This window comes from Anguilla anguilla, chromosome 17, assembly GCF_013347855.1.
Source record: "Anguilla anguilla isolate fAngAng1 chromosome 17, fAngAng1.pri, whole genome shotgun sequence".
NCBI lineage: Eukaryota > Metazoa > Chordata > Actinopteri > Anguilliformes > Anguillidae > Anguilla > Anguilla anguilla.
In genome coordinates this window covers 13,511,610-13,537,388 of record NC_049217.1, presented here as the reverse complement: position 1 = coordinate 13,537,388, position 25,779 = coordinate 13,511,610, and the positions used below count along the sequence as shown (strand labels likewise).

The window sequence follows — 25,779 nt, the reverse complement described above, 5'->3', positions numbered from 1 at the left end:
ATGTGAAATGCCTTGACTGGGTACCATTGCTTTACCTGGGGTCTGACCTACAACCCCACTGTTCATACCGTAAGTCCAGCTCTCAACCCCTCAAAATGCAGTCACTCAGTCTTATTTTTCTATTGAGCAGTTTCCCTTATTTAGGCCAGCTGACAGATATCATTTTTATCCAGAGTTATGTTGTAATGCATGCACGCACGCATGCATACTCACATGTGTGCACGTGCACACACGCACAAATGCATACACACACACACACACACACTGACTGGGGGTAGAGAGATAGTACTCATCCTCTCTCGCATGCACACACACATTAGCTCTCTCTCTCTCTCGTCTAGTGCATGCCAAAGCATTGCTAATTTGATAATTGTAATAAAGGTGATAATTTTTCTTCCACCTTCCTTCTCACCCTGAATGAAATTACAGTTCAGTGTAGTAAGAAACTGCCCTATTATGTCTCTGAAAATGTAATGCACCACCCTGTAATCCCAAGTCCATACTTTAGTGCTCTGATTTATCATATTGAAACGATTAAATCAGTCAATGCAAATTATTAAATTACTACTTAGCTGAGACATTTGCATCGGCCCAAACATAATTGCAACTGACTTAATCTTTCATTTTCTGCATTTTTATTTATTTATTCATTTATTTTGCACAGTAATGGGCCTAAAAGGTATGCTGGGAATAAAATACGGGCACATAATGGCAGTTGAGTTTGAATGAGCTTGATTTTACAGCGCTTTGGATGTGCCTTAGATATTCTGCTGTCAGTGACCCAGAGTTGAACATAACCCTGAATCTGGAGTCCTGTAGATGGATTGGGAGGGTTGTGATTGTGAACAGTCAGAAGAGTCACACGAGTGGGAACACTAGCAACTACACTACAACAAAAATTTGAATGTTGATTTGCATATTGTCTGTACAATGATCGTGTTATTATGTGATCTGGAATTGTAATTAAAGTTGGAATGTGACCCAGCACAAACGTGGGATTCTTCTGGGCCAGGGTTGGGAACCCTTGCCATAATGGGTGAAGTGTCAATCGCTGAATTCTTTGAACCAATCACAATACGCAGAGATTGGTTCACGTCAATGGATATGGGATGGCTCCTCCCATTCTGGATTCAGAAAGGTTCATCCTCCTGTCACTACAGATGTTTAGAGCTGATCTGCTTCAAATTTCATGGCTTGTGTCAGACAGCAATCACAAAATAGTATTCCCTTCTCTGGATTTGCTTGTGCATGTCTAAGACTTTATAGCGATGTAAGGTTTTGGAGGTGTTGGGGACTGCAAACAGACAGGAAGCCATCCCTGTGTTGCACATTTGTCCACCATCCACTAACAATTCACTCTGTTTCAAATGGGTAGGCTACCGGTGCAGTCTGAGATAACTTAAGGGAAAATGAAACAAGGCCTCAGGTCTTGTCAGACTGCGAAGAAATGACACTTGAAACGGCTGGACTGTCCATTATTTCGAACACCCTGGGGGTAGTTCATTTTGACCGTGTGTGTCTGTCTGTATTCACAATAAAGAGGCTCTGTAATGTTACTTTAAAAGCAGGAGGTCACAGAGATGCAAGAACGTGTTCTGTGTTTTAGATATCACAATGGGTGTCAGCTAAAGTGAAATCAGAACTGTGTGTGTGTGTGTGTGTGTGTATACAGTAATGATACTAGTGACAAATGTCAAAAGAGAAAGCTACTTCCTTTCTTGCAGCTTTGAGAATATTACACTTCATTAGTGTTACTCTGAATTTTAATTTGACTTTTAATTTGATTTCCACTTATAATATTCCATAAAATTTGATAGCTTTGGGAGCTAGAAAATAGAAGTTAACTTTCATTTTCCTTTTTCTCCATTTTGCTCTAATGCATTTTGAGCTGTAAATGGTAGTTCACTGTACTCACAACAGGCTAGCACAGAGTGCTTAGGCACCTGTGGATATGAACAGTGTGCATAAGCACTAAGCAACAGAAGCTATGTTGCTTGTTCATGAGCTTCATTTTAGACTCTTTATGACATCAGAATACAGCTCTTGCAGAATGTGCTGGTATGCGCATACTCTCAACTGAGGGAGGACCATGCCAGGGCATGTGGTGTCACCATGAATCCTTCTCTCAGTAGTATCCTTACACCTACCCCCGGCATTCTCCTCGGTGTGATAAAAAAGCTATGAAAAGCGTTTTCATTTTGGCTTGCATGGGACCAAAATTTTCTGAATAGACTCGGTGAAGTGCAGTCAGTCAGAATTTCCTGATTTACAAAAGCCAGGAGATGGATTCATTGTACCCTTTGTAACTGCCAGTTAAAATGATTACATCGCAAATCTATATCGTGTCCTACCACCTGGAGTTATTTCAAGGGGCTGCATGCTGTCATTTAAGATTCGAACATTGTAATACAAGGAATATAATGCCTCAAAGCTCTTGTTCGGGTATTGGTGAATTCATGAAATTTGGTGTTTTTTTCTGAATTTTGTCCCTGAGTTATGGGAAGATTGGTTACAAAGCCTGTGTGTGCTGCTTTATAAAGAATAGATCCCTTAGTTGACAGTTTCCTTTCTCCTGAATGTGGTTTGTTCCTTGTTATCATTCAGAAAGATGGTTATCTAAATCTCAAAACCAAGCAGTCATCTCACAATAAAATGTGGAAAAACTGGTTTATTTTTGCCAACATGGTGAATTGTAAATTTTAATTCTTACTCGTTAGTACTTAAATTTTCCAAGAATTATACTGTACAGCTTTATAGCTGTTGGGCCAAAAAAACAACAAAAAAAAACAAACGCAGTTGGCCACGTTAACCCATGACCACTCCTGTGTGGTATGTTCCACGGAAAGCATTGTTTTAGAATGTGGATGAGGGCATGGTTTTTAGCTATCGTCTTTGCTTTGGCTTCTTCAGTTAGATAACCCTGTGACTGGTCCTGTGCCCCAATTTCAGCCTGGCCTTCAGAACGGATGGGCCTTCAGTGTGGGGGTTGAGGTCTCTTATCTCAGTGAGAGCACAGTGTGTCTTTGAAGCTCTGTGTTTTGAGCATATTGAGGAGTGGAGCAGGGAAGGGTATGGGGGAGTTGCTTAATCCATGTTGTTCTCTCCACTTGGCTGCTAGCCCTGGAGAGAGTAGCTGTCCTTCTCCTTTCTGCAGACTAACAAATGAATTGGAGAGTGGCCATCAGATGCACAGAAACATGATACTGTAAAAAGCTATGTTCTTTTTTACAGTAGCAAGGCAAAGGGACAGGAAATTGATCTCTTTGCTGGAATGGAAATGATACAAAATTATGATTACGAAGAATTTAACTCTTTAAGGTTTGAGATCACAAATATGTGATTAGAAAGTTCTTAACTGAATATTCTAACGATGATGTAACAAACACTACTGGCAATTGAAAGCAATGGAGTTCCAGAACGCTGACTTAGAATTTAGAAAAACAAAAAGCCTACTCTTCAAGGGTTTAATAAATATTCACAAGAGCTCTTTTAGGGGTGCACTGATCATGATTATTATTTTTTTAAAACAATAGGTAACTAAGAAAACTAAAGAGTTTTCTATTTCTGCTCTATAGGTTACCAATACATTCAGATACTTTTATTATTATTATTATTATTATTATTATTATTATTATTATTATTATTATTATTATTATTGTTGTTGTTGTTGTTATTATATTGTTGTTGTAGCTACACAGTGAAGGAGCTCTGATTCGGTGTGGCTGAATCTTTTCTAAACTGCTTCCAGAAGAGTGCATTTTGACAGCTTCACACCGTGATCTGTGCCAGTGCTTTTTTAGGAGACGTTTCAGTACAACAATGGATGGAATGACATCTGCCAGTCGGTTTCTCTAGTAAGCCCCTCCAAAGGTGCAAGTAGAGTCAACGTGCTTTAAATTTAATGTGGATAACCTTTTTAAGAATGTTTAAAATCGAAATCCTGAACATGTTGCACTTGCTAATTATTCATCAGACTATTGCGAGGATGTTGTCGAGCCTCTTCACTTTGATGGCCGACTATTTATTTGTACTGGAATACACAGACGAAGGTTCTGATTCACGGCCAATCAATCAGTGCATCCCTAAGCTCCTTGCTTTGCTGATTGTTATGGTGTAACCCTTTCGCCAAAGAACATAACTATAGCAAAGGTATCGATTCCTGCTCTTGGAGAACTAGCCAATTAGTTAAACCAAATCTGGAACACCTGGGGACATTATCTGTATGACAATCAGTGGCTCCACTTATTAGAAACATTTGTGAGGGTCCCACTAATGAGAAAGCTAGTAAAGACTATTGTGAGTTAAAGAGTTAAAATAGTTATATTTGAAAAATGAAATTTGGAATGCCTGTGGAACACTTGAGTAACTATTCCTATATGAGCATAGTACTCAGTAAATTCTTATCTGTTTATGTTAGGTTGCATTCAAAATAGCATAGGTTCCTCCTAAGCCATAGGAATGGTCCATTCAGCACACAGTCACCTCTGTGGATGATGGGCTGGCATGCAATATTACCTTCAGCCTGCGAAAGATCCCCTCTACCCTTGAACACCATTTTATTCCATTTTCAATTCAGTGAATTCACAAAACAAATCAAAATCACTGAACGGAATAGTCCCCACTGTACATTATAGACATTTTGTAAAGTGAAGTGACAGGTATAGCCAGGTCTGACACATCAAAAGCACCCCAAAAAAGCAGAATCTTTAAAACAAGGTTTTCAAAGCTCCTGTTTCTCCACCTTTTTAAACAGATTTGAACAACATAAAGATATTATATTCCAAACTGTAGGTGAAAAACACATCTTAATTGACAACTAAACTACATTCTGAGCCGTTATCATCTAAATCATGATCCATCAATTATTATCCAGATGATAATAAGAACTCCTAGTTGAGAAGTTCTTGTGCACTCCCTTTTAAGTGGTTTGAAATGGCTGACTATGTTGATTGCCAACAAGGCAGTTCCAGATAGGGAAAATCAGTGCAATCAGGGGTGGGGCAGCTTGGAGGGGGGATGTACACAAGCAAAGACAGTCAGATATTGTTCTATAAATACTTTCATTAATGGATATGAAGTGCTTCACTGCAAATACTTTATCTGACAGACCAAATAAGACAAGAAATGAACATTATCTAAAGTGCTACTTTTCAAATCAATTGTCAAACACATAACTAAAGACCTGAAAAACACAGTATCTAAAGTGCTCCCTTTCAAGTATTTTCTGTCAAATAAATAACTAAATAACTGAAAAACATATACAGACTCACAACTGAGATTTCAGTAGGAATGTCGTCATGGTGTTCTCCCAAATGGTCAAAGTCTCAGATATCCAGTAATTTGCAGGCCTGTGACAGTAGTTATGTGTCAAAACACCACCCTGTTAGGAGTTATTTTGACGTTCCCTTGGTGTCAAACAGATAAGTGATATTAGTGATATTCCTGTCTATGCTGTGCTGTCAGACAGATGAAAAACCTCTACACAGATGATCATGAGGCTGTGTTGCATATTTATATTCTTCTCCTGGAATTCAGTTAATTAGCTGATGTATCCTGTATTCCAAACGTCTGTCAGGTGATTCTCAATTACTGAACCTTCCTGAAAGTTGGTAAATAAGTGGGAGTAGTTGTTGGCTGTAGCTAGAAAGGTGGATTGCACTGGGGGGGGGGGGGGGGGGGGGGCGGGGGTGGATCGGGGGGGGGAAGACGAGTTTTCTTCCCTCTGGGGTTTGGGGTCACTCTGAACGACATACAGTATTCGACTAACATCAACTCCCCCCTCTGGATGCTAGTCGTTGTTCACTGTCCCTCATTATGGTGGCCTTACCCAACAAGAATTATTGTGACAACTAGCTGCCCAATAGCAGCATGCTGTTGGCACAGCTGTAGATCCATCAGTGGTTTGCAAATCACCACTGGTTGGACAGTTAAGGCGTGGCAGGCGAGATGAAGATCAGCTGTTGAAAGAATGCAAAATAGCTGGTGATAGGTCCTGCAGCCCGTGGAGGGCTCCAGTGCCAATTTCCAAAGGGTCAGCTCGCTAACAGTTGGCACTGATGACCATGCGATATGTGCTTGCTTGCTTGCTTGCTGGGTGTAAATTGTGTTGTCTCTTTACTGGGACATTTGGGATCATTTGTATGACACTGGACAGTGTCACACAAATTATGCCTTCATGTTGTTTTAGGAGATGGTAGTTGTGGGATCCGATGGACGTAGAAAGCACTCCGCTCCACTGCTCCCTGCTCTGCACTCCACTATGATACAGCAGAAGTGGTCATTCTTTCAGTAGCACTGAATCCTATTTTATTTAGAAATAATATGTTCAGTATTGGAAGTTCCCCTTAATGTTTGGACATTATAAAACCGTTGGCAATCCACTGAAATACACAGTGCTTCTAGCAGTATGCTTTAGGCCTGCACTCTGCCTGGTTGTAACCTGAACAATGGTCAGCTTGAAAGGATGCTTTGAAGCCTACAATTAGGAAGACATATATTCCTACAGGCCTTGCAGAGAGGCAAATAAATCCAGATACTGTATTACGGGATGTGATCTGCCTGGTCTGTCTTCCTCTGCATCCTTGTTTACCATAATCTTGCTGATGAAGGATTGATTTAAAATATGTATTCCCAGTCTAGCTGATATAATGGGATCGACACTGACTTTGGTAGGCGGTCCAGTGTGTGGATGACAGCTGTTGACATAGTTCCTATTGTCATTCCAATGCAAAATTCTTATATTGGACTGTTAAGACAATGGTCCAAGGTTTCAAGGCCCTTAGTTTGTAAGACACTGTATAACTGGTATTATACTGGTGTCGATGACCAGGAATCTCTTCGTTATGTAGAGGAAGGGAGCACGAGGAAGCCTGAATTCCTTAATGAAGAGCCGCATTCGCTCTGTAAGGAAACAATGGCTTGTACTCCATGCGCTGCTGCAGGCGGAATGCTAGGGGTAGTCTTGAGAATGCAGAGCAATGCAATCTGCGGTTTACTTCCAATCGATGGCAGTTGCTCATAATCACTTTCCTGTAGTAATCTGCCATCTTTGAAAAACTGACAGTTTATTTAATAAGTTCCCCCACATAATGTGCCAGATGACTCTGCCATTGCCCGGTGCTCACTGCCTGCTAAGGCCCAGCCAAGTGTTCTACGGGCCATATTGCCTATTATTGCACAGTGTGATTTTGTGCATCAACTTCAATGGAAAGCAAATGATGGCAGAAAAAGGGTGATACAGTCAGCAACAGCAATTCCGATGCCAAATTTCAAAGAGGACGTACAATGTTCCGGTGTAAACATTTGTGGCAAACAAGCAACTGTATTTGCAATTTTGTGCTACATTTTATACATACGCTCCATGACTTATGACTATGGGAAGAAGCTGTTTGACCTTTAAATACACAGTGCAAACCTTGTTTCCGTATGATTGGAGCTGCCTATGACGCTGCCATTTTGATTGCAGGGAGGAAACTAAAATTTTGGGAATTCGGTATCCAAACCTGAAGTTGTGAGGAAGCAGATTATACTGATCAAACATTTTATAACGTTGTGATATTTCAGGTTCATTATATAATGGCTGATATTTGTGCTTGCAGTGGACTTAGAGTATTGATACATTGCCTCATTAATGTGTTGCTTTATATATATATATATATATATTTGACAGAAATGCATACCCAAAGAAAATAAATGCTATGCTTTTGGCTGGAAACAGCAAATTCAGTCAATATCATGAATTTATAGCCTCCAGAATGCTTAAAATGAATAAAAATAATTCCCCCTCATCATTTATTTACTCAAATGACACTCTTATCTAGGTCAGGCTACAGCGCATACATTGTTTTACATATTCATTCTTGTTTATGGAAGCAATTTGGGTTGAGCGCACTTCTCAAACTTCCGATTGGTGCATTCCACCTGGGATTCAAAACAGCACATTTCTGTTTCCAAGCCTTCTTTTCAAATCGCTAAGTGTCACTGTCACCCAATGCACTCTGATTCATGTACAGGTGAAAAGTTAATTTGCTCAGTAAGAGCGATACAGTATGAGTTTCCGCTTGTGCATTCCAGTGGTTAGACTAATCTCTCTTCCTCACTCGTGGTTTAACGGTGTAATATCAGCCTGTGGTAACGACGGGACGGAGAAAACCCTGCTGGGATCGCTGAGCCCATCCATCACTCAGAATTACCTGTGCCTCGGATTTGCACGTCAGGTCATTCTTCCTTTACCCAACGGGATGGCTTTAGGTATTTTAATGCTGACTGGGGCAGGCTGAAGGTATTTTTGGCTTAAATGAGACAGGAGTCCCTCAGTCCGGATTGAGAAACACATCTTCTCGTATGACATCGACCAAGGAGGCTCTGGAATTGCTTGCGGTAACTCTTGGTTTGGGAACATGGTGTCAGTTTTATGCGCCCTTGGCAGTTCTGGAGCCAGTGCTTTAATTCAGTATGATGGAGTGATCTTTGTGATTCTCCATCTATTTCCCTTGCCTGGCCGTAACCATGAGAATCGAAAAGCAGGACTGGGAGCAGCAGTTCGCCATCTCCACAGCACTCAAATGCAATTTAGTATATGGAGTGCCCCTCATCAGTTAAAGAGGTAATTCAGTAAATCCTCAACAGTTTACAGTGAACTGACACTTATTCTTCAGTTTTGATGGATATAATCTCTTATAGATCCTAATACTTAAAAAAAAACAAAAACAACATGAATGATTACAGATCCTCCACACACACACACTCACACATTACAGTTCATTGCATACACACACGCAGTGAAACACAGCTGCCTTCGAGTCTGTTTTATCCTCTCGTTGTCCATAATTGGAACAGTTTCATTTCATATTACGATAAAGATTATGGCAGACCAGGGATCAGTTTAGAATAAATTTTGAGGCTCATGCCATTTTTTATTTGTTATAACTGAATTAATCATGATGAAACTGGAAAAAACATGCACACACACTCTGACAAAGTGCAATTTTATGAAGCATGTTTCTACTTAAAGTTTTTAGAGTAACACTGCATTTTGGATACCAAATCATTATCGGTGTGTGAGGTCCATGTGACGTTATGGACAAGGACATTCTTTTATTACAAACCTGGGTCCAATATTTGAAAAAATCTAGATTTGTAAATTTATATCTGTAGCATTTTACAGATTATTTGTAAAATGCTGTAGATTTCTGGCAATTACAATGTTGTGCAATAATAAGAATTGAGCCTTGTATACTTCACAATCTTACATTTACACATCTGTACATTTTTTTTCCTGTTTACATTTTGGTTAGTAACACGTTTTAGATGTACCAGAATTTAAAGAGTTAATGTTGAAAACACCGACTGTCGAAGGTCATATTCTTAAAAACTTTTAAGAATTCTTTGCAAATTTCAGTTTTTCGTTCCGCTGAAAATTCTATTGTCGTTTTATCAACTGTAGCAATAACTGTGTCATAACTCCTTGTTAACGACCAATGTGTGCCTTTCAGGTGATGTGGCCCCATATTTCAAAACCGAGCCAGGGCCCCCAGAAATCCACCTGGAGGGGAATCGCTTGGTCATGACCTGTCTGGCTGAGGGGAGTTGGCCCCTGGAGTTCAAATGGATGCTCAACAACACAGACATCACATCCTTCTCTCCCGAATACAAGTAAATCCCTTTACCCAGTAATGTCTTCAATTTGTACAATTTGTATCAGACTGAGGACTGAGGAAAAGAGCAACACAGTTTTCCAACTGAGACATAGACCAGGGTTAAATGAGGTTTTATGCAAATAAATGAAAGTTTTTTTTTTCTTCACAAAGTTTAGAGAGTCAATATCAGTATTGCTATGAATCTTAATTCATGGTGGTTTGTTTGCATTTCATTTTGCATGTTTTTCCCACTTCACACTTTGGTCGCACGAATACTTGCTTTAGAGAACAATGTAAAGGAAACAGGGCCAAATTGCATAAAGTTTAAGAAACATACATCCATTTATCTGGAATTGTGCTCATTTGTTTGTGTGAGACATTTATCACCAGGATTTATAACATAAGTTTGATGATAGACATTGTGTGTGTATTTATCTGCAGATAACAGATGTCTGTAGTTGTATAGTCAGTACTCAGCAAAAGTATTTCACTGAATTTTAGCAATTTAAAACTATCATTTCCTCCCAAGCTTGCCACGATCAGACATATTGAGTTTGCCAATGAAAAAAAGGAACAAAACCTTAATTTTTCAGCAGAAACCAGCATGCAACTCAAGGACATTTTATTGCACTCACATACCCCCTTGTGCACATTCTGGGGACCATTTACATATTTCTGTTTTCTATCAAAATTGAGTCTTTGGTTCTTTTGCGGAAGGTTAATGAAGTGAGAGTGAGACAACAGGGGCCGTATTCAAGTTCGACAAAGTCACGCGTGTCGCCCTGGCCTTCAGCCTCCATCCCTCTGCCAGGAGCGTCTCGGTTAATAATCCACCTGCTTTCGATGCTCGGTCACGTCACGATCTGAAACCCTTCAACACGGTAACCCAGCAACAGCGGAACGGTGCATCCACCACAGTTTCTGTTGTACCACCTATCTGGCAAAAATGTCAAGCTTATTGCTGAGGCTGGATAAGAATCCAATAAACCAGTATTGAACATATCTGAGGTGACACACATTATACCAGTTATTACAATCTCTGTGCCTGTCTACCTCTTCTGCTGAGGAGAATTCGTTTAGTGTTTCTAAAGACCTTAAACCCTTCTAAATGTGTAATTCTTCATTTTATGAGTGTTGAACTCCTAAAAGCTCCCGTGTTTCCACAGTTTCCAGTCCACTCAGTGTTGTATATTTGGTCTTTCTGAATACTAAAGCCGCAGTGCTCAATTGTAAACATGGTTGCTTTTCTTGTAAGTAGTTAAAATAAGTACTTTTAAAAAGCTGACAAACAAAAGTAATCATATAGGTAAGATCAGGTAATTGGCTACACATAAATGCACCATACTGAATATCTTGATTTGACTGTTGGTGAAAATCTCAAAGGAGGAAAGATTGATGTTGTTAATTTTACAATTGCCTTAAGCATAATTGAATAGGGCATCCAATACATTGAAATGAAAATAATATATTCTCCCTTGTATATCCTATTTTATACATTCCTTGTGGATCACATCTCTGTTTTCACTTGAATATCTACAGTCTGTACTTCTCAGAAAAAAAATCTTTAATTTAGCTACTAAATGCTCTAGTTGGTATGAAATTCTGTAACTTCTGACTGAAGATTTAATACATTTTAGAATGTATTAAATCTTGAATGCCATTTTCTGCTAAATGTAGATTGATTCTTTCTTGAATGCCAGCTCCATTTTGCTTAAGTACAGTCATTTCAAGACAAAAATAAGAACTAAAAACATCCTAAAATAATATTGAAACACTCTGAAACTGTATTCTGATGGGTAGTATATATTACGTGTGGATAGCCAGGATCTATCAATGTAGGGTTGCGGTTGCTGACTTGGTTGATAAAATAGGTTAAAGAAATATAGTATGGTTTGATTTGTTTTGATCAGACAATAGACTTAATGTGACATAGTCTGTGAGTACAGAACATTGACTGAACTATAGCATTACTTTAGTGTACTGTAACTGTCAAACCTAAGAATGTTAGGGTGAACTGGAATACATTTTCAAAAATAATTAAATCATCCTTGATGTTAAAGCTTTTTTTATTTGCGTCCCCAAATTTTATAAATTTGGAATGCCCACTCATATTTGGTAGCCTGTCTCAATGCTACGACATGTCTAATTTTGCACTTAAAGTGCAGAAGCAAGTGCAACCAACCACTGCTTCTTATTAGCCTGTGGAGTCATTGCACTGGATTGCACTACAGCCTGTGTAGGCAGGACTAGACTCCAGTCACCTGCTCGGTGACAGGACTCATTACTGTGCAGTGAGGCAGGGTTGCACACTAAACTTTCCCTCCCTGGGTGACAGAATTCCAAATCATGGGAGCGCATAACTGCACCAGCGACTGGTGCTTTAGCCAGCAGCTCAGATGATGCAGCTTTTAACAGACAATAACTCATTATGGTCAGGCCTATTTAAAAAGAAAGATTTGCATACATTATCACGTACAGCTTGCATTTGGAGAGACGTATGTTTTTTAGACACTTTTGGAGGGAGTGTGCTTTATAAAAAGGCAAATAAAATCAAACCATTTCTGAACACGGCGCTGCATACAAACACGTGTATGCTTTGTGCGTTGAACTCTTTGTTTAGTGACATTCGCCGCTATTGGGGACGCAGATTCAGATTCTGCAGTTGTGATGACCACAGGAAACGCAGTAGTGACTGCAATCACTACACCACACACAGAAAACAACAATGGCTGCCGTAAAGGAACTGAAATTGACAGATGGATGTTGATGATTTTAAAGTTGCTTCAATTTATTTAGTGCTGCAAAAGAGAGAAGAAGTACGAGAAGATCGTATGTTCGTACGCTTAATCTGACGTGGAGATGGGATGCTGCCAACACAGCTGCATTTACGTCGGTGTGTGAACATCTTGGCTAATTCGGCCAGCAGGGATGTGCACACTGCGTTGGTCGAAGTCAATGTACAGTTTGTTTTCTCCGAAAGCACATCATTTTACGTCATTTAGTTCATACAATCTAACCAAAGTTCCGCAGCAAGTATACTACCAGCTCAAATGCGGAATTTCATTCAACAACGCGTCAATTTGCGTAATTTAGTTCATACTAACTAGCAAGTTCGAAGTTTCCACAGCAAGTATACTCCCTGCTTTAGAGAGGACATCTGAATGGGGAAAGAAGGTTTTAGCATTTTTTAAATGCATAAGTCTTCTCTTATTGGCAAACATTTTAATTATTTGTGTTTTCACAAAATACTATGAGCAAATGTATATGCATTGGATTTACTGTATTTCCTCAGAGATCCAGCCTGTATTAAAAATGGATTAACAGATGCAATAAACATGAATTTCATTAGAGGCCTTTCTCTCTGCACAAATAGACATGTTGAGCAGAACTGTTCGTTGACGGGAGAGGCTTCACATTTAGAAATGCCAATACATTTTAATGCTTTGCATCTGTTCCTCAAATATGTGTGAAAAATGGTATTTGGCTAAAGTCTTAGATCCATCACCGTGAGCTAACACTGAATCATCTGCCTGTGGAATCTAATTGCATTTTAATTGTTCGCTCTAATGTGCAGGTTGGCAAAAAAGCTGCAGTTCTGACTACTGAGGCACACATTTCAAATCCAGGTTTTTGTCAAGGGTAAAACATTTGAATGAAAAATGAATGGGATGCATTCGAGGTTGCATGAGCCAATTTCTTTTCCCTTGTTATTCTAAACTGCTGACTCCAAAACCATAATAATGAAGCTGAAGAAATGTTGACATTTGCAGAAATATAAAGAAAAAGTAGAGAATGTACAGGTATACTATTTGCTCCTAACGTTGGTTCAAACAGGAAAAGTTAATTGCATATGAATATGAATGTGTTATAAATCACAAATAAATATATGCACGGTTTTGTCATTTCCGAAGTTGAGCGTAATGAGGAAATGCAGACTTGACTGGATTTTGAAAATGAAGTTATACCGAGTTTGCCTTCATCCTGTGCGTTTCCCTTTGGCTTCTGTTTGCTCACAGGTACACCATTCGGTCTCTGCACCGCTCGAATGTTGGATTTTACCAGTGCGTGGTGAGGAACAGGATGGGCACTCTCATTCAGAGGAAAGCGGAAATACAGGTGGCTTGTAAGTGCAAATTGACTACATCGCATTGTGAAATTTCTCCTGTGCTGTGTTCAGGTGTCAAGAGGCGATTCGTACGCAATACGGTAGCAAGTGCAGAACTAGATTCCTGCATTATCATTTCTTTCCATTATTTTTTGTTTTGAAATTCTTTGCTTTTACCATGATAATGTTATATGACTGCATAAACAATGAAAAAGATCAAGCTGTTAATGAACAGTAAATCTCATAACGAGAATTATCATGACTGGGTGAAAGTAGAGCAAATATTTGACTCTGTTGAATCAATAAAGTATTGACCTCATCATGTTTTCAGTCTTTCGTTTAACCGTCTGAACTGGTCACTCCTTCATTTCACGTAAAGGATAGATTTTCTTTGTACTTGTCGATAAATAAATGCGGTGTAGCGTTGGCGTAAAGGATGTACGGATGAATCGGTTGGTGCTTACCGAACGCCCCTCCGTTTTCAGACATGGGGAACTTCGTGGAGTCGGAGCAGAGGAAGACGGTGACGCAGGGCAAAGCGGCCGTGCTCAGCTCGCCGGCGGTCAGCTGCTTCCCCCAGCCGCAGGTCACGTGGTTCCGAGACGGCTACAAGATCATCCCCAGCGGCAGAGTGTGAGTAGCCCGCTGCGGCCCTGCTGACCTGAGGTGGCCCTCCTTCCGGCGGTGGCTGGGGAGCGATGCGACGCTCGTTGGGAAGGTTAGGCAGAGCTTGGCACCGGTCACCCCCCTGGCTCCAGACCCGTGGCCCCCCTGTGAGGAGTGTAATTGCCTGCAGCATTTACCCTCAGGCCCTTGCAGCAGACTGTAGTGATTGCCAAGGATTCTCCATTGGTGCAGGATGCAGTCAGCTGTCCCTCAGGAAGAAGCACTCTGGTCAAAGTCGCGAATGAGTGTAGCAAGCCCGGGCAGCCTCCCCACCCCCCAATCCCCCCCGCACCTCATCCGAAAACTGCAGTTAATGCCTGATATTCCCACCCTTTAATCTCATTGGCTTTGTGGAATTAGCAGCTCACACAGTCAGTAGCTGTTAATGGAGCCTGGAGTTATTATCACTCCTTCAAAGTCTCTTTAATTTAACTTAAGAGATTTTTTTTTCCCGTTACTATATCTGGACTATAATTTAGTAGAGTACCTTGTTTTTAATAACAATGCTCCTAGATAGTTTGAAAATAAATGTGAGAAACATTACAATCAGTCAAATTCAAAGTCATTGGCTAAACAGAAATAAAAGCACCTGACTGATGGTTGTTCTTGAGGCACACTTTACCCTTTAAATTAAAAAGTACAGTAAGCATAGGTTTCGGTTGACAGATGTGCTCATTAAAGCTAGTCGCACTGTACGTTGGTCGCAAAAACAGAGTAGGAGTTGACTGAAAGGATCGTGTTATCTCTAGTCCTGTTCTTACTGCTGCAAAGAAGAAAAAAATGGGAGGGAGCGCTCCTGTTTTTAATACCGTTGTAGTTGCATTTTGAACGAATCAGACTTTATCAAGTCCTACAACACAGTCTGATCTGGTCAAGGGCTGATACAGAAAATGGGCTGTTCAGCCCACAGTTTGGCCCACACACACACACGCACACACGCAAGCACGCGCACACACACAGCAACAGTCTAGGCTGAGGTGTTAGATTGAGCGGCATGAGGCAATCGAGATAGCTGCCAGGCCCATTACACAGGAATTGGATGTGATGTCACATTCTTAATTGTTCTGTGTCGGGAAGAGGAGCAGCACAATCAGCCTGGCTGGATAAAAAGAAGCAACATATGGTCCGAATGACTCCTGCCGGGAGACACCTTGGGAAAGAAGTAGGGTTTACTTTACCAGAGATTCTGCATAAATATATGAAGTAAGATGAAGAGGTGAACAGCTCTTGCAGACACGCAAAGTCATTTTGTGGGACAATATGGCCTGGAATCAATAACCAGTTACAATACCATGAAGGCGAACAGATCGGTCTCCATGCTTTTGATAACGTACGCCTTAATTACTTGCAGGAAAAATGTATGGGAGGGAACAGTTTTCTTAATCTGGGTTCGGAATTGTGACACGGTCCCTCAAGGCGAGGCTTTCCTGGCTGGACGCGGGTTTTTAAATTGCCTCTCTAATTAGCAGCGCACTCTTGCATTTCTCAGCGAGCATGTTGCCTGCAGATCCCAAAAGCGGTGGCAATGGGAATCAATCGCAATTGGAAGGCCAGCTTGATCATTTATGGATCAGAGCCACTCTGGCTCTCGGCATACAGTCAACTGAGTGGAAAAAGAGTAATCTTGTGTTGGCAGAACACAAACACTGAAGCAGGAAAGATGCTCGCCGGTAGTTTGGAGAAGTCTGAAGGTACAGATGTCAGTTTAATACATAGAAAGACCAAAAGATGGCAGATTTTGTTACACACTGGGAAAACAAATTATCCTCCACCTGTTGACCTTCCTACAACTTTGAAAGTATGTAGGCCTTTCAGGGAGGCATGGTCTTACTGATTGAAGTGATGGCAGTCACTTTTCTCAGCAATCATGGATCAGCGCAACAACACAAGGCCTTCTGTGGCAGAGAGGGCGAGCTTTAAAAAATATTAGCGTAAATATAGCAAGGCTGAATGAAAGCGCTGGCTAGGGAAACAGACTTGTGATGTCTGAGAATTTGATTCTGAATTCTACGTGGGATGTGTCCGGGTGCATGAAGTGCTGCACAGATTATCTATGTAAATACAAGCAGCCAAGAACAACCACTTTAAAACAAATGTTTTATCATCATATCATTCTTAATGCATCTGCATTATAGATATTATAGCATTATACTCCCATATCTGTCTGTCATCGTTGTTTATTTCTTTATTTGACCGAGACAGAACGGAGAATGCACACTGACAACAGTACAGTGATTGATACAGCAGACAGACAAAATCATTACATGTCAAGGCTAAAACACTTTCAGTAATATGGGCATTATTAGTGCAGTAAAAGTTGAGAAAAGAAAAGATGTTTGACAGTTGCCAATGTGTGATTCACTGTGGCCCTAAACTAACTAGCATTAGAATAAAGTTGTATCGTATTGTATTGTAACACAAGAATAGGCTATCCATTCTCCTGGCTTTCTGTGTACTGCTTTTCAGAGAAATGTGGTCGCCTCTCTGGAACAGCAGCAGACGTGCTCCAGACATTCCTTTCACGCTCGAGGCCTGAGGTTCCGTTTGCACACACACGAGGGAGGCTGCTTCACACTCTCTCTCTCTCTCTCTCCCCACACCTGACAATCATTCGAGACGCAACCCGGCCATTTCCCCATCACTGCCTTATCACAACATACGCCACACCATCATCACTGTCACGCCGCATTGTACGCTTATGCGAGCTCTGTAATGGTAGCAGCCCATGCGCTGAATAAAAACATATCATCAGGTTAAAATCAATGCTTTAATGACACCATAATAACTTTTCGTTCTGTTCAGATATACCCCATTGTTTTTTTTTTGGTATTACTTCATATGCTATGATGGTAATATAGTTGATATAAAATGAACACGCATTCAGCGATGTCTTCAATTTGCTATGCTGATGCATTGTAATTGAGTGTGAAAATCACACACATCATTGAATTGATTAAATTGATCGGATTCCTCGGTAGGGCTCGCTGGTTTGCTGAAAGAAGCATCGGCTGAAGTAAGTCTCCGGGGGCAGATTTCGTTGCATTGTCTTCTGTGAAAACGCATCAGTGAATATGGCAAGCCAGTCGGTGAAGGGGCATGAAGGGTACATTCACGCGAAGCTCCTTTGAAACGATTTGCTTGTTTGTTCACTTTCAGAAAGATATGTCCCCTTTTCCCCCCTCCCGTTTGGTATAACTGGAATCGCACATGTCACTACAGTGCCACCTGCGCCCGTGCAGAAAGCTGGCCAGCTGGAGCTCTGGCACACCTGCGGTACAAACCAGCAGCCACCTGATCATCCGGAGGAGTCGCTACTATCTTATGAGGGCAGAGTAGCCTCCCTCATTGGATGAAGCTGAAGCCTATTATGTCATGCCACACAGCACAGGCACAGTCTTGGGTGAATCACTGCACTGTGACCTAGTGCATTAGCTGTATAGTGAACTACCTGTCTGTTCATTTACTTGACAACAAGGTGGGAGTTATTCAGAGTGATGAGAAGGTTAATTTGGATATTAATGAGCTAAGAATGTTCAGCTAAAGACTCCAGGGGAAGAATTTATTGCGTTGTCTTCTGTACAAACGTGGTGGCCTGGTGTAAATTGATCTCAAACACGTTGAGCCATAGTGCTAAAAGAGTGCCTTCTTTAGCTCGTGTTGACATGAAGCCTGGTTCATTTAGAAAGGACCAAATTCCGTTAAACACGTGGGACCATAAATTATGAATACATAGATGAGGAATTGGAAAACAAAGTAATGCACCAAATGGTTATTGTAATGGAGTGCTATATTTGACTTCCAACGATCTTACTGGTACTTTGGAAGTAAGAAGTTCTGTCAGGTGACTCTCAGGGGCTATCAAACTGGGTCCCGGGAACCCCAATGCCTGCTCGTTCTTTCGGAATATCTTTGCGTAGACTAACTCTATAACACTTTCAGCAGAAATAAATAAATTCACCTGTCAGCCTACGATTTCTTCAGTTTAAAATATGTAATTCCTTTTTGAAGGAATCATTAGCCATACAGCACAAATGAAAGCATTTTGTTAGTCTAACCTATTATAAAGTGCTCGGTTGGGAAAATGGGGACATTTATTCTTCGTGACATGCACTGCTGTTTCTGACAAAATGTGGCTCGGGGGTAAATGATCGAGGAATAAAATAGTCTGATTATAAACAATTAGCAGCTTATTATATTTCACTAGCTGCAGTAGTGGTTGGAACCAGTACCGGCATACATAGGTTTTAAACCCCCTGTTCTGTCTGACAACGTGATGTTCCTTTTCCAAGATCTAGCTTTTCACAATTAGTGTGATGCCTTCTGCAAAACCCCAAGTGAAGAAGGTGATTGACAAAGTATGTAATGTGATTTACTGAGTTTTGCAGTTGTTTCCAGACAGAAAACAGGGGGGTACTGTAGGTAATGGATTTCTTACCCCCTATCTGGAGGGAACTTAAATTTGGCATTATTTTGGGTAATGGTACCAGTTCCGTGAGTAATTTGCTTCAATTTCTATAAACTCATTATCAATGATTATACTTCATATGAAATATTTTTACCAATTTAAAAAATACTTGGTAGCTTGTAAGGTGATAAATTAATTCCCGCAAGGGTGGGTTTCATTTTACACCTTCAGATTTAATACACTAAACTGATTAAACATCTCTCTGTTTTCATTAACACTTTTTTCAGAATTAATAAAGGACAAAGAAAGAAAATATTTGTGCATTTTTATTGTTTTTCAAGGACATTTCGTGCAAAATCAAAACTTTATTGGGTGGGGGAGGAGGATGATGTGTTCTGATTACTTTTTGAACTTGTCTGCTCACAATTTCAATTCACCCTGATAATTGAAATGTCCCTCTGGTCTCTTAATGTAGCATGAAATAACAGATTGTGTGCAATGGCAGTATGGCTCCCTGCACCAGAAATGACAGCTTGTGGAGCTTGTCGATGCCCCGCCCTGTCCAGGCAGAGTTGTCTCCTTTTTCCCCCCTTGGAATGTAAACACTGGCAGTCAGATACATTATTCATAATTGGCCCAAACGCTTTTTCCTTCCTTTTCAACATCAGAACAGAAGCATTTCACAGAAAACACCAACTGTCAAAAAGAAAGTTTCATATAATGGGAAAGAGGTTGATGTCTCTATTCCATATATTATGGTTGTGCAATAGCCTTTTTTACACTGATTGTGCCGATGATGTTTTCTGTCGAGCACCTGCAACAGGGGAGTAACGCCGTGCCTACTAATACAACCTAAGGCGAATTCATACGGTCGCATCAGTTAAATGGCTCTGAATGCCTCAATTGCCTTAGATAATGGCTCGTGTAGTTAATGATTGAGCTTTGATTGACTGCTCTCTACCTGCCAGTCATCCGACTGCCACTGGATCACCGGTAAACAGCTGCATTATTTAAATTGCTGCGCTGTATTATGCATAAACCTTCCGCGGGTTTGTCTTATTAAATGTGAACACCATGCTTCTGTCAGCTGTTGCGGTGGAAAAAGCATGTCTCTCTCTGTTAGCATAGCGCATTTTCTGCCTCGTTTAGCCAGCCAGATTCCTGCAGACTCTTCATAGTAGGAGTGGCCTACTGCCCACGGTGGTGAAACGATAAATGGCCAGTTTAGTTTGATTTAATCCCATGAAGCCATTTCTGTCTCTGATGGTAATGCAGCTGGTGGCTCAGAGTGCCCTTGCAATGTTAATTACGGCCAGCCATCATCAGTCAACAAGACTGCCCTGGGCGGGGGCCCAATGGTCCCCCTCCCAACCAGCCTAGCCCCCCCCCCACCCCCCCCGCCTCCCCCCCCCCCCCCACCCCCATAGGCCTGTCTCCACATTTTTCACCCACTGCTCTCCATGCTCTTAAATAATTGAGTCTTCTCATACCACCGGGACTCCAGGTGGGGCTATGGTTAGCACAATGACACAAGAGTTTTTCCCTTTCCACTGCTAAATGCCAGCGGGCAGACGCAACGGCTCTGAAGTTTGCTCTGCACATTGTCAGAATTCACCCCGGCTGGTTCTGTGAGAAAATGAAACGCATGGCAGATGTTTTTTTGGGTGTGGGCTGCATTTACAAATCACTCATTTCAGGGCCACTGAGTGACAATGTGCTTGACACCGCGCCATAGATATAACTCTTTTTTCCATTTTTGTTCTCCTCATTTTGGAACGCACAGTCATGCTAATGTTGCAATGCTAATGACAGATGCAAATGCTCTCAATTTGGGAGAGTGCTAAAAAGCATGTGCTCTCCTCTCTGAAAATGTGATGTCAGCCCCTCCTGGTTTTTAGCACACCGCAGTTCGCAAGTCAGGCTCACAGAGAGGCGAGTCAGGGGAAGTCTCTTCACCTGCAGCTCAAAAGACGAACTTGCTGGCACCTGATCCACCTGCAGGGGTCACCTGTACGCAAAGAGATGTGTCATCCCAGCCGACTGAAAACACTCCCTTCTCTGGCCTGGAACAGAACTGTTTGTTTCTGCCCACAGTCAGAACTGGCACGGTCCCGATTCCATACCAGACTGCGGGTCCTATCTAAGCACTGTGACCCTGCCTGAACAGGATGGGCCATCCAGCAGCCCCAACCATGACTTTACATGGGCTCGCTAACTTCAGAATGCTTCTTTGCCATTCCTGAAAACATGCATTTTTACATTTTTTGAAACTCATGTTGAATGGGAATTCAAATGTAAATAAATTTAGAAGATTTAACTGAAAAGTCATTCTGGGAAAGATCATTTTAATCTAAAACTGGACATCTGCAACCTGTGCAGCTGGCATCTGCTGAGTTCCTGTCAGCCATGAAAGAAGCCCTAAACGCGGGGGACTGACATGTCCTGTCTCTGTCGGCAAAGTAGCACAGCCAGTGCTCTAGTGACCTGCAGGATGTAGCAGTAATTAATGCTGCCATGGTAACCTGATGGCCCAGGACACAGGGTTGTGCCCCGATGGCAGCTGACCCTAATTCCCAGTTAGACACCTCCGTGTAATGAATAAGATATAAAACTGAGCACTTGCGATAGGCCTCTGCTTAAGAAATATTTTTCTTGCATCAAAATGCAGTAATGCACATAATAGCTTTCCAACATGGATCAGACTAAAATAGAGCAGACTGCTGCCATGCATAAAAGGATAAGAACACAGTAGTGGAAAAGGTTATAAAAATAGGCTCATTTTGCATTATTCATATATTATCATATTATGAAATCAAACGAACGCCTCAGTTGCCCGATGGGTGATGCCTATAGCATTCCGTCTTAAAAGCAGTGCGGAAATCAAGCAAAAGGAACAGCATTCAGGACTGCCATCCACACGAACGATGAGGCAATGGCATTCCTCAATGCAACATTTTGTCCTATTATGGATGAGAATTTTAGGATGCGTTGAAGTGTGACAGATTTTGTGCATCTCTTTGAAGGAGCTTCTCTACCCTAGCTCCCCAGTGGTTGGAAAGAACTCACACTCAACCCATTCCTCCACGAACCACTCGAAGTCACTGCTCATTTTCTACCCTGGTCTGAAGACATAGCTCTTCAGACTGTTCTTTGTTTAACAGTCTGTACCTTGAGTAACTCTAACACTACTCCTCCACAGGGTTACCCCCAATCTAGTATCACTCTCAGGTATCGCTTGTACAGTATTTTCATCAAGCACTTTCATTTTGCACTCTTCTTGTTGTGTAGCGCTTATCACATCTCGTGTAACCATGTCTCACTTCTAGTTTATGACTTTCCCGAACTTTACTGACTTAGCCTATGCTTACCGTGTGAACTGGACTTGATGTTCATGGTTGTGGATAACGGACACTTTATGAGAATTGTACCTTATCTGACCTGTATTCTGTCGGTGCTCCAACGACCTTCGGTATGCACTTATTGTACATCACTTTGGATAAAACTGTCTGCCAAATAAAATGTAATGGCAGCGGAATTCTCCGTTTTTACAATTTGTGAATTACTAGCGGATAATAGGCAAGAAGAGAAATCGTGACAGTTTTCCCAGTACTACAAATTGAACCGCAAAACTTATCTTTGTAAATTTAAGGGATTAATTTGAGAGAAGGGTGCAGTAAATTGCATGTGCAGGGTTGTACCTTGGACTTTTAATATAAATGTATAAAAATTTGCCTTTACAGGAGTTCTTTCAGGACTTAAATATTCTGCGCTGACCTGACTGCTTGGTATTTATAAGGCAGAGCTCTGGGGATTCATTTTGTTAGAACCTCAAATACTGTCCTGGGATTGTAAAATTCTAAGTAATAAAAGTAAGAAATATGGGTCTTACAATCGTACAATCTTACAATGTGTCACAATCCCTCTAAACCTTGTGGGAATAGTTCTTTGGTGACATTGATCATGTTTTTATATGTGCTGTACTTAGTCTTCCTGGGTAAAATTTTGTGTGGTCAGGCACCCAGCCTTGCTGCTGAATTTCCAAAGAAGCAGAGTATGTTGGTGATCTTCTTTGAAAAGAGCAATCACGATCGTGATTTCACACTGGTCGCATTGTAGCGCCGGAGGCCATTTTAGTGGCTGTGTGAAAACAGCAGTCTCACCCCGCTGTCAAGTTCAACGGATTGACCCGAAGTTGCCGTAAGCCAGGCTAGCAACCACAGCCTTTGTGATTGTAAGAAGTAAAAACAATCACCCCAATAAACAGGAAATTGTTACAGGTGTTAGTCTTTACCTGGGCTTTCATCGGTTACCCTGTGGAGATTGTTGTGGACTTGTGAGAGTTTATTATACTTTCACTCTCATGCTGCTTTTATCATTGAAAGACAGAAGGGGCGAGAGAGTGAGAGAAAGAGGGAGAGACCAAGGGAAGTGGGAAGTGGGGGTGGGAATGAAAGAGATGAGATGAGAAGAAAGAAATACAGAGGCACAGGGAAAGAAGAGCCTGAGTTGGACAGAGGGAGAAAAGGGCTTGTATGGGGAGAAAGAAAGAAAAGATAGTTTCATTTGAAAATACTTTTTGAGATTAAGTGAAAGTATTGGTGGAGAAAGGAAAGTGTTTCATTTGAGCTGAGCACTTGGATGTAAACCAGCCATCAGCCCCCTGATATAAAAAACAAAGGTGGTGTGTATGCTGATAGTCAAGTGTGGCATTTCATCAAGAAGATAGTTTCAGGCCAAAATTGTGCTTCTTCAGCAGATTTAGCATTAACTATTGATTACAGAAATTAATTCTCTCCATTCATCAAGAAACTTAATGAATGAAATATGTGCACTATGCAAAACTCATAAATAATTCATTTTGTGCAATTACAAAGCACTTCTTTAGAAAATGTAATTAAAGGTCAATAATAATTGTACAAAGCACTGTCAGCTTTTACTAAAAAGAGTGGAAAACCCGTGCTGCTATCTAAACACAGCAATGACCATGTTTCTTCCTGAAAATGCATGCATTCTGATCTTTCAGATCAGAAAATCAATAAACCAAGTTAAACCCATAAACACCCACTTGCACAATGTAGCCTGTTACCGCCTGTTTTCAGAAAACGGAATCCAATTATCATTTGATAAATTTTTGTCTCTTCCATAGACTGTTCTCTTGTAGTGATACCAGCGTCCTGCGCTCATTCATTGAATATGTTTGCCAATTTTTACTTTTTAAAAACTTATTTTTCTATTTTCCTTCCTACCTGAATGCAGATTATCTGATTGCAGGGGAAACAATGCAAAGCTACAATCTCTCCTCAGCATTTCAAAGGAATGCTTGAGATCGCATTATTGTATGTGTTACAGACCTTCAAAACAACTGCCTGCCAGATGCATACTTTAACCGCCAGTAGTCAGTGTTATAATTGAAAATAGGAGACTGCTTCAAAGGGTGTGAACATGGTGGGGTGGGGTGGGGTGTTTATTTTGTCTACAGTCTGCTTTCTTATGCTTTTTCACAGAACAGATAAGAGAAATCTAGGCCCAACGTTACTGGAGCCAGCCATTTGCTAATTTGAACAGATTGTGGGGTTTCGCTTTGGAGAACACCTACATGTTTGTTGAACAAATCAAAGTATTTTGCAACAAATGTGTGTGTTTGCAGAACAAAATAACAGTGTTTTGACTGGACCTTGAGGCCCGGTCATTGGCATTTCACAGTGGCCCAACCGAGTGTTACAGTCACAAAGCCCCCCGTCCTCTACCGAATGCGCACGCGTCCCCCCTTATCTCAGTGTTCCTTTTGGCGTAGATTTCAGTTCCTGGCTTGTTGCAACATAGCATTCTGCAATCTGTGTTCAAATTGGAATTCCCTTCATTCTGCAGTCTGGGCATGTCTCTCTCCTTCTCTAAAATATTGCAACAGTGTCACAGCCACCTAATTAATACATTTGCTGGTCTAGTTGCTCCTGATCCAGTGTTAGAGGGGCTAATCAAACTTTAATGCAGGTCAGATGTACAGCGTGTTTGTACTCTAGCTGTCGGTTGAATGGAAGGACATTTCCCTCGTTAAAGTTACAGAGCACCCTGTATTACATACATCCCTACAATATATTGTAAAAATAGGGACTTTTGCTAAATATAACATTAAATGTATTTTTCATGAAATATTTCATATTTTTTATAAATAGATTCCTATATCATAGAAACAATAATATGTATTCTAATGTTGGAGTATCACAGTCTTTTCTGACTGTGGTAATATAGTTTATATTTAAGTTCACTCCATGTCTGTGTGTTTGGTGTGTGTGTATGTGTGCACACCTTGACACGTTATCTTCTGTGCTGTACACCGCTAATTGTGGTCTGTTCCTACCAAAGCACTCCGTTGCTCTTCTGTGATGATGGGTCTGTTTTTGTTTTCGAACGGAAGTAAAGATGCCAATGTAATTATACATCTAAGTTATGTTAAAGGAGAGTAAACAGGGATTATAATTGTTTGTGGAATGTGTTTTTCGAGAGGATGGAGTGAAAATTATACGGTGAGAGGTTGTTATTCGCCGCGGTGACAGGCCAAATTGAAGATTCCTCTGTGCTGACAGGATATAAATGGGACTGGAGTGCTTTTCATAATCAGGGAAGAGGAATCACCTTTTTTTTTTTTTTTTTTTAACCTCTGCTAGGACCTGACAAATCAAGTCAAAGCAGTAAGATGGACATGTACCTTCATATCTATGAATTTTGTACTTAAGGACACCAGGAGATGAATTGATCGTTTCATCCGGAGAAGTGTTTCTCTGTTTTAATCTTGGCGGAGCCTCTGTTAGTTACAGTACAAGAAGTTCTAAAGCTACAGCGATTACAACTATTTCCACCTTGAAATGAAGAAATACTTTTTTTTTTTAAATTTTTATTATTAATATTATTGTTATTATTATTAGTGTTATTATCTTTGTACTTGTCAGCATGTTGCAGAAATTGAG

The 25,779-nt window shown here is 40.9% G+C and overlaps 1 protein-coding gene across 7 annotated transcripts in view; it reads left to right on the top strand.

Moving 5' to 3' along the window:
* The window catches only part of sdk1a (sidekick cell adhesion molecule 1a), a 289,638-nt gene that overhangs the window by 121,790 nt on the left and 142,069 nt on the right, over window positions 1–25,779 (top strand). For all 7 annotated transcript variants that reach the window (XM_035398134.1, XM_035398132.1, XM_035398131.1 and 4 more), the window contains exons 2-4: window positions 9,495–9,654; window positions 13,655–13,761; window positions 14,229–14,376. In XM_035398134.1, coding sequence (XP_035254025.1) covers window positions 9,566–9,654; window positions 13,655–13,761; window positions 14,229–14,376 — 344 coding nt within the window. In that variant the 5' untranslated portion in view covers window positions 9,495–9,565. The remainder of the gene's footprint in view (window positions 1–9,494; window positions 9,655–13,654; window positions 13,762–14,228; window positions 14,377–25,779) is intronic.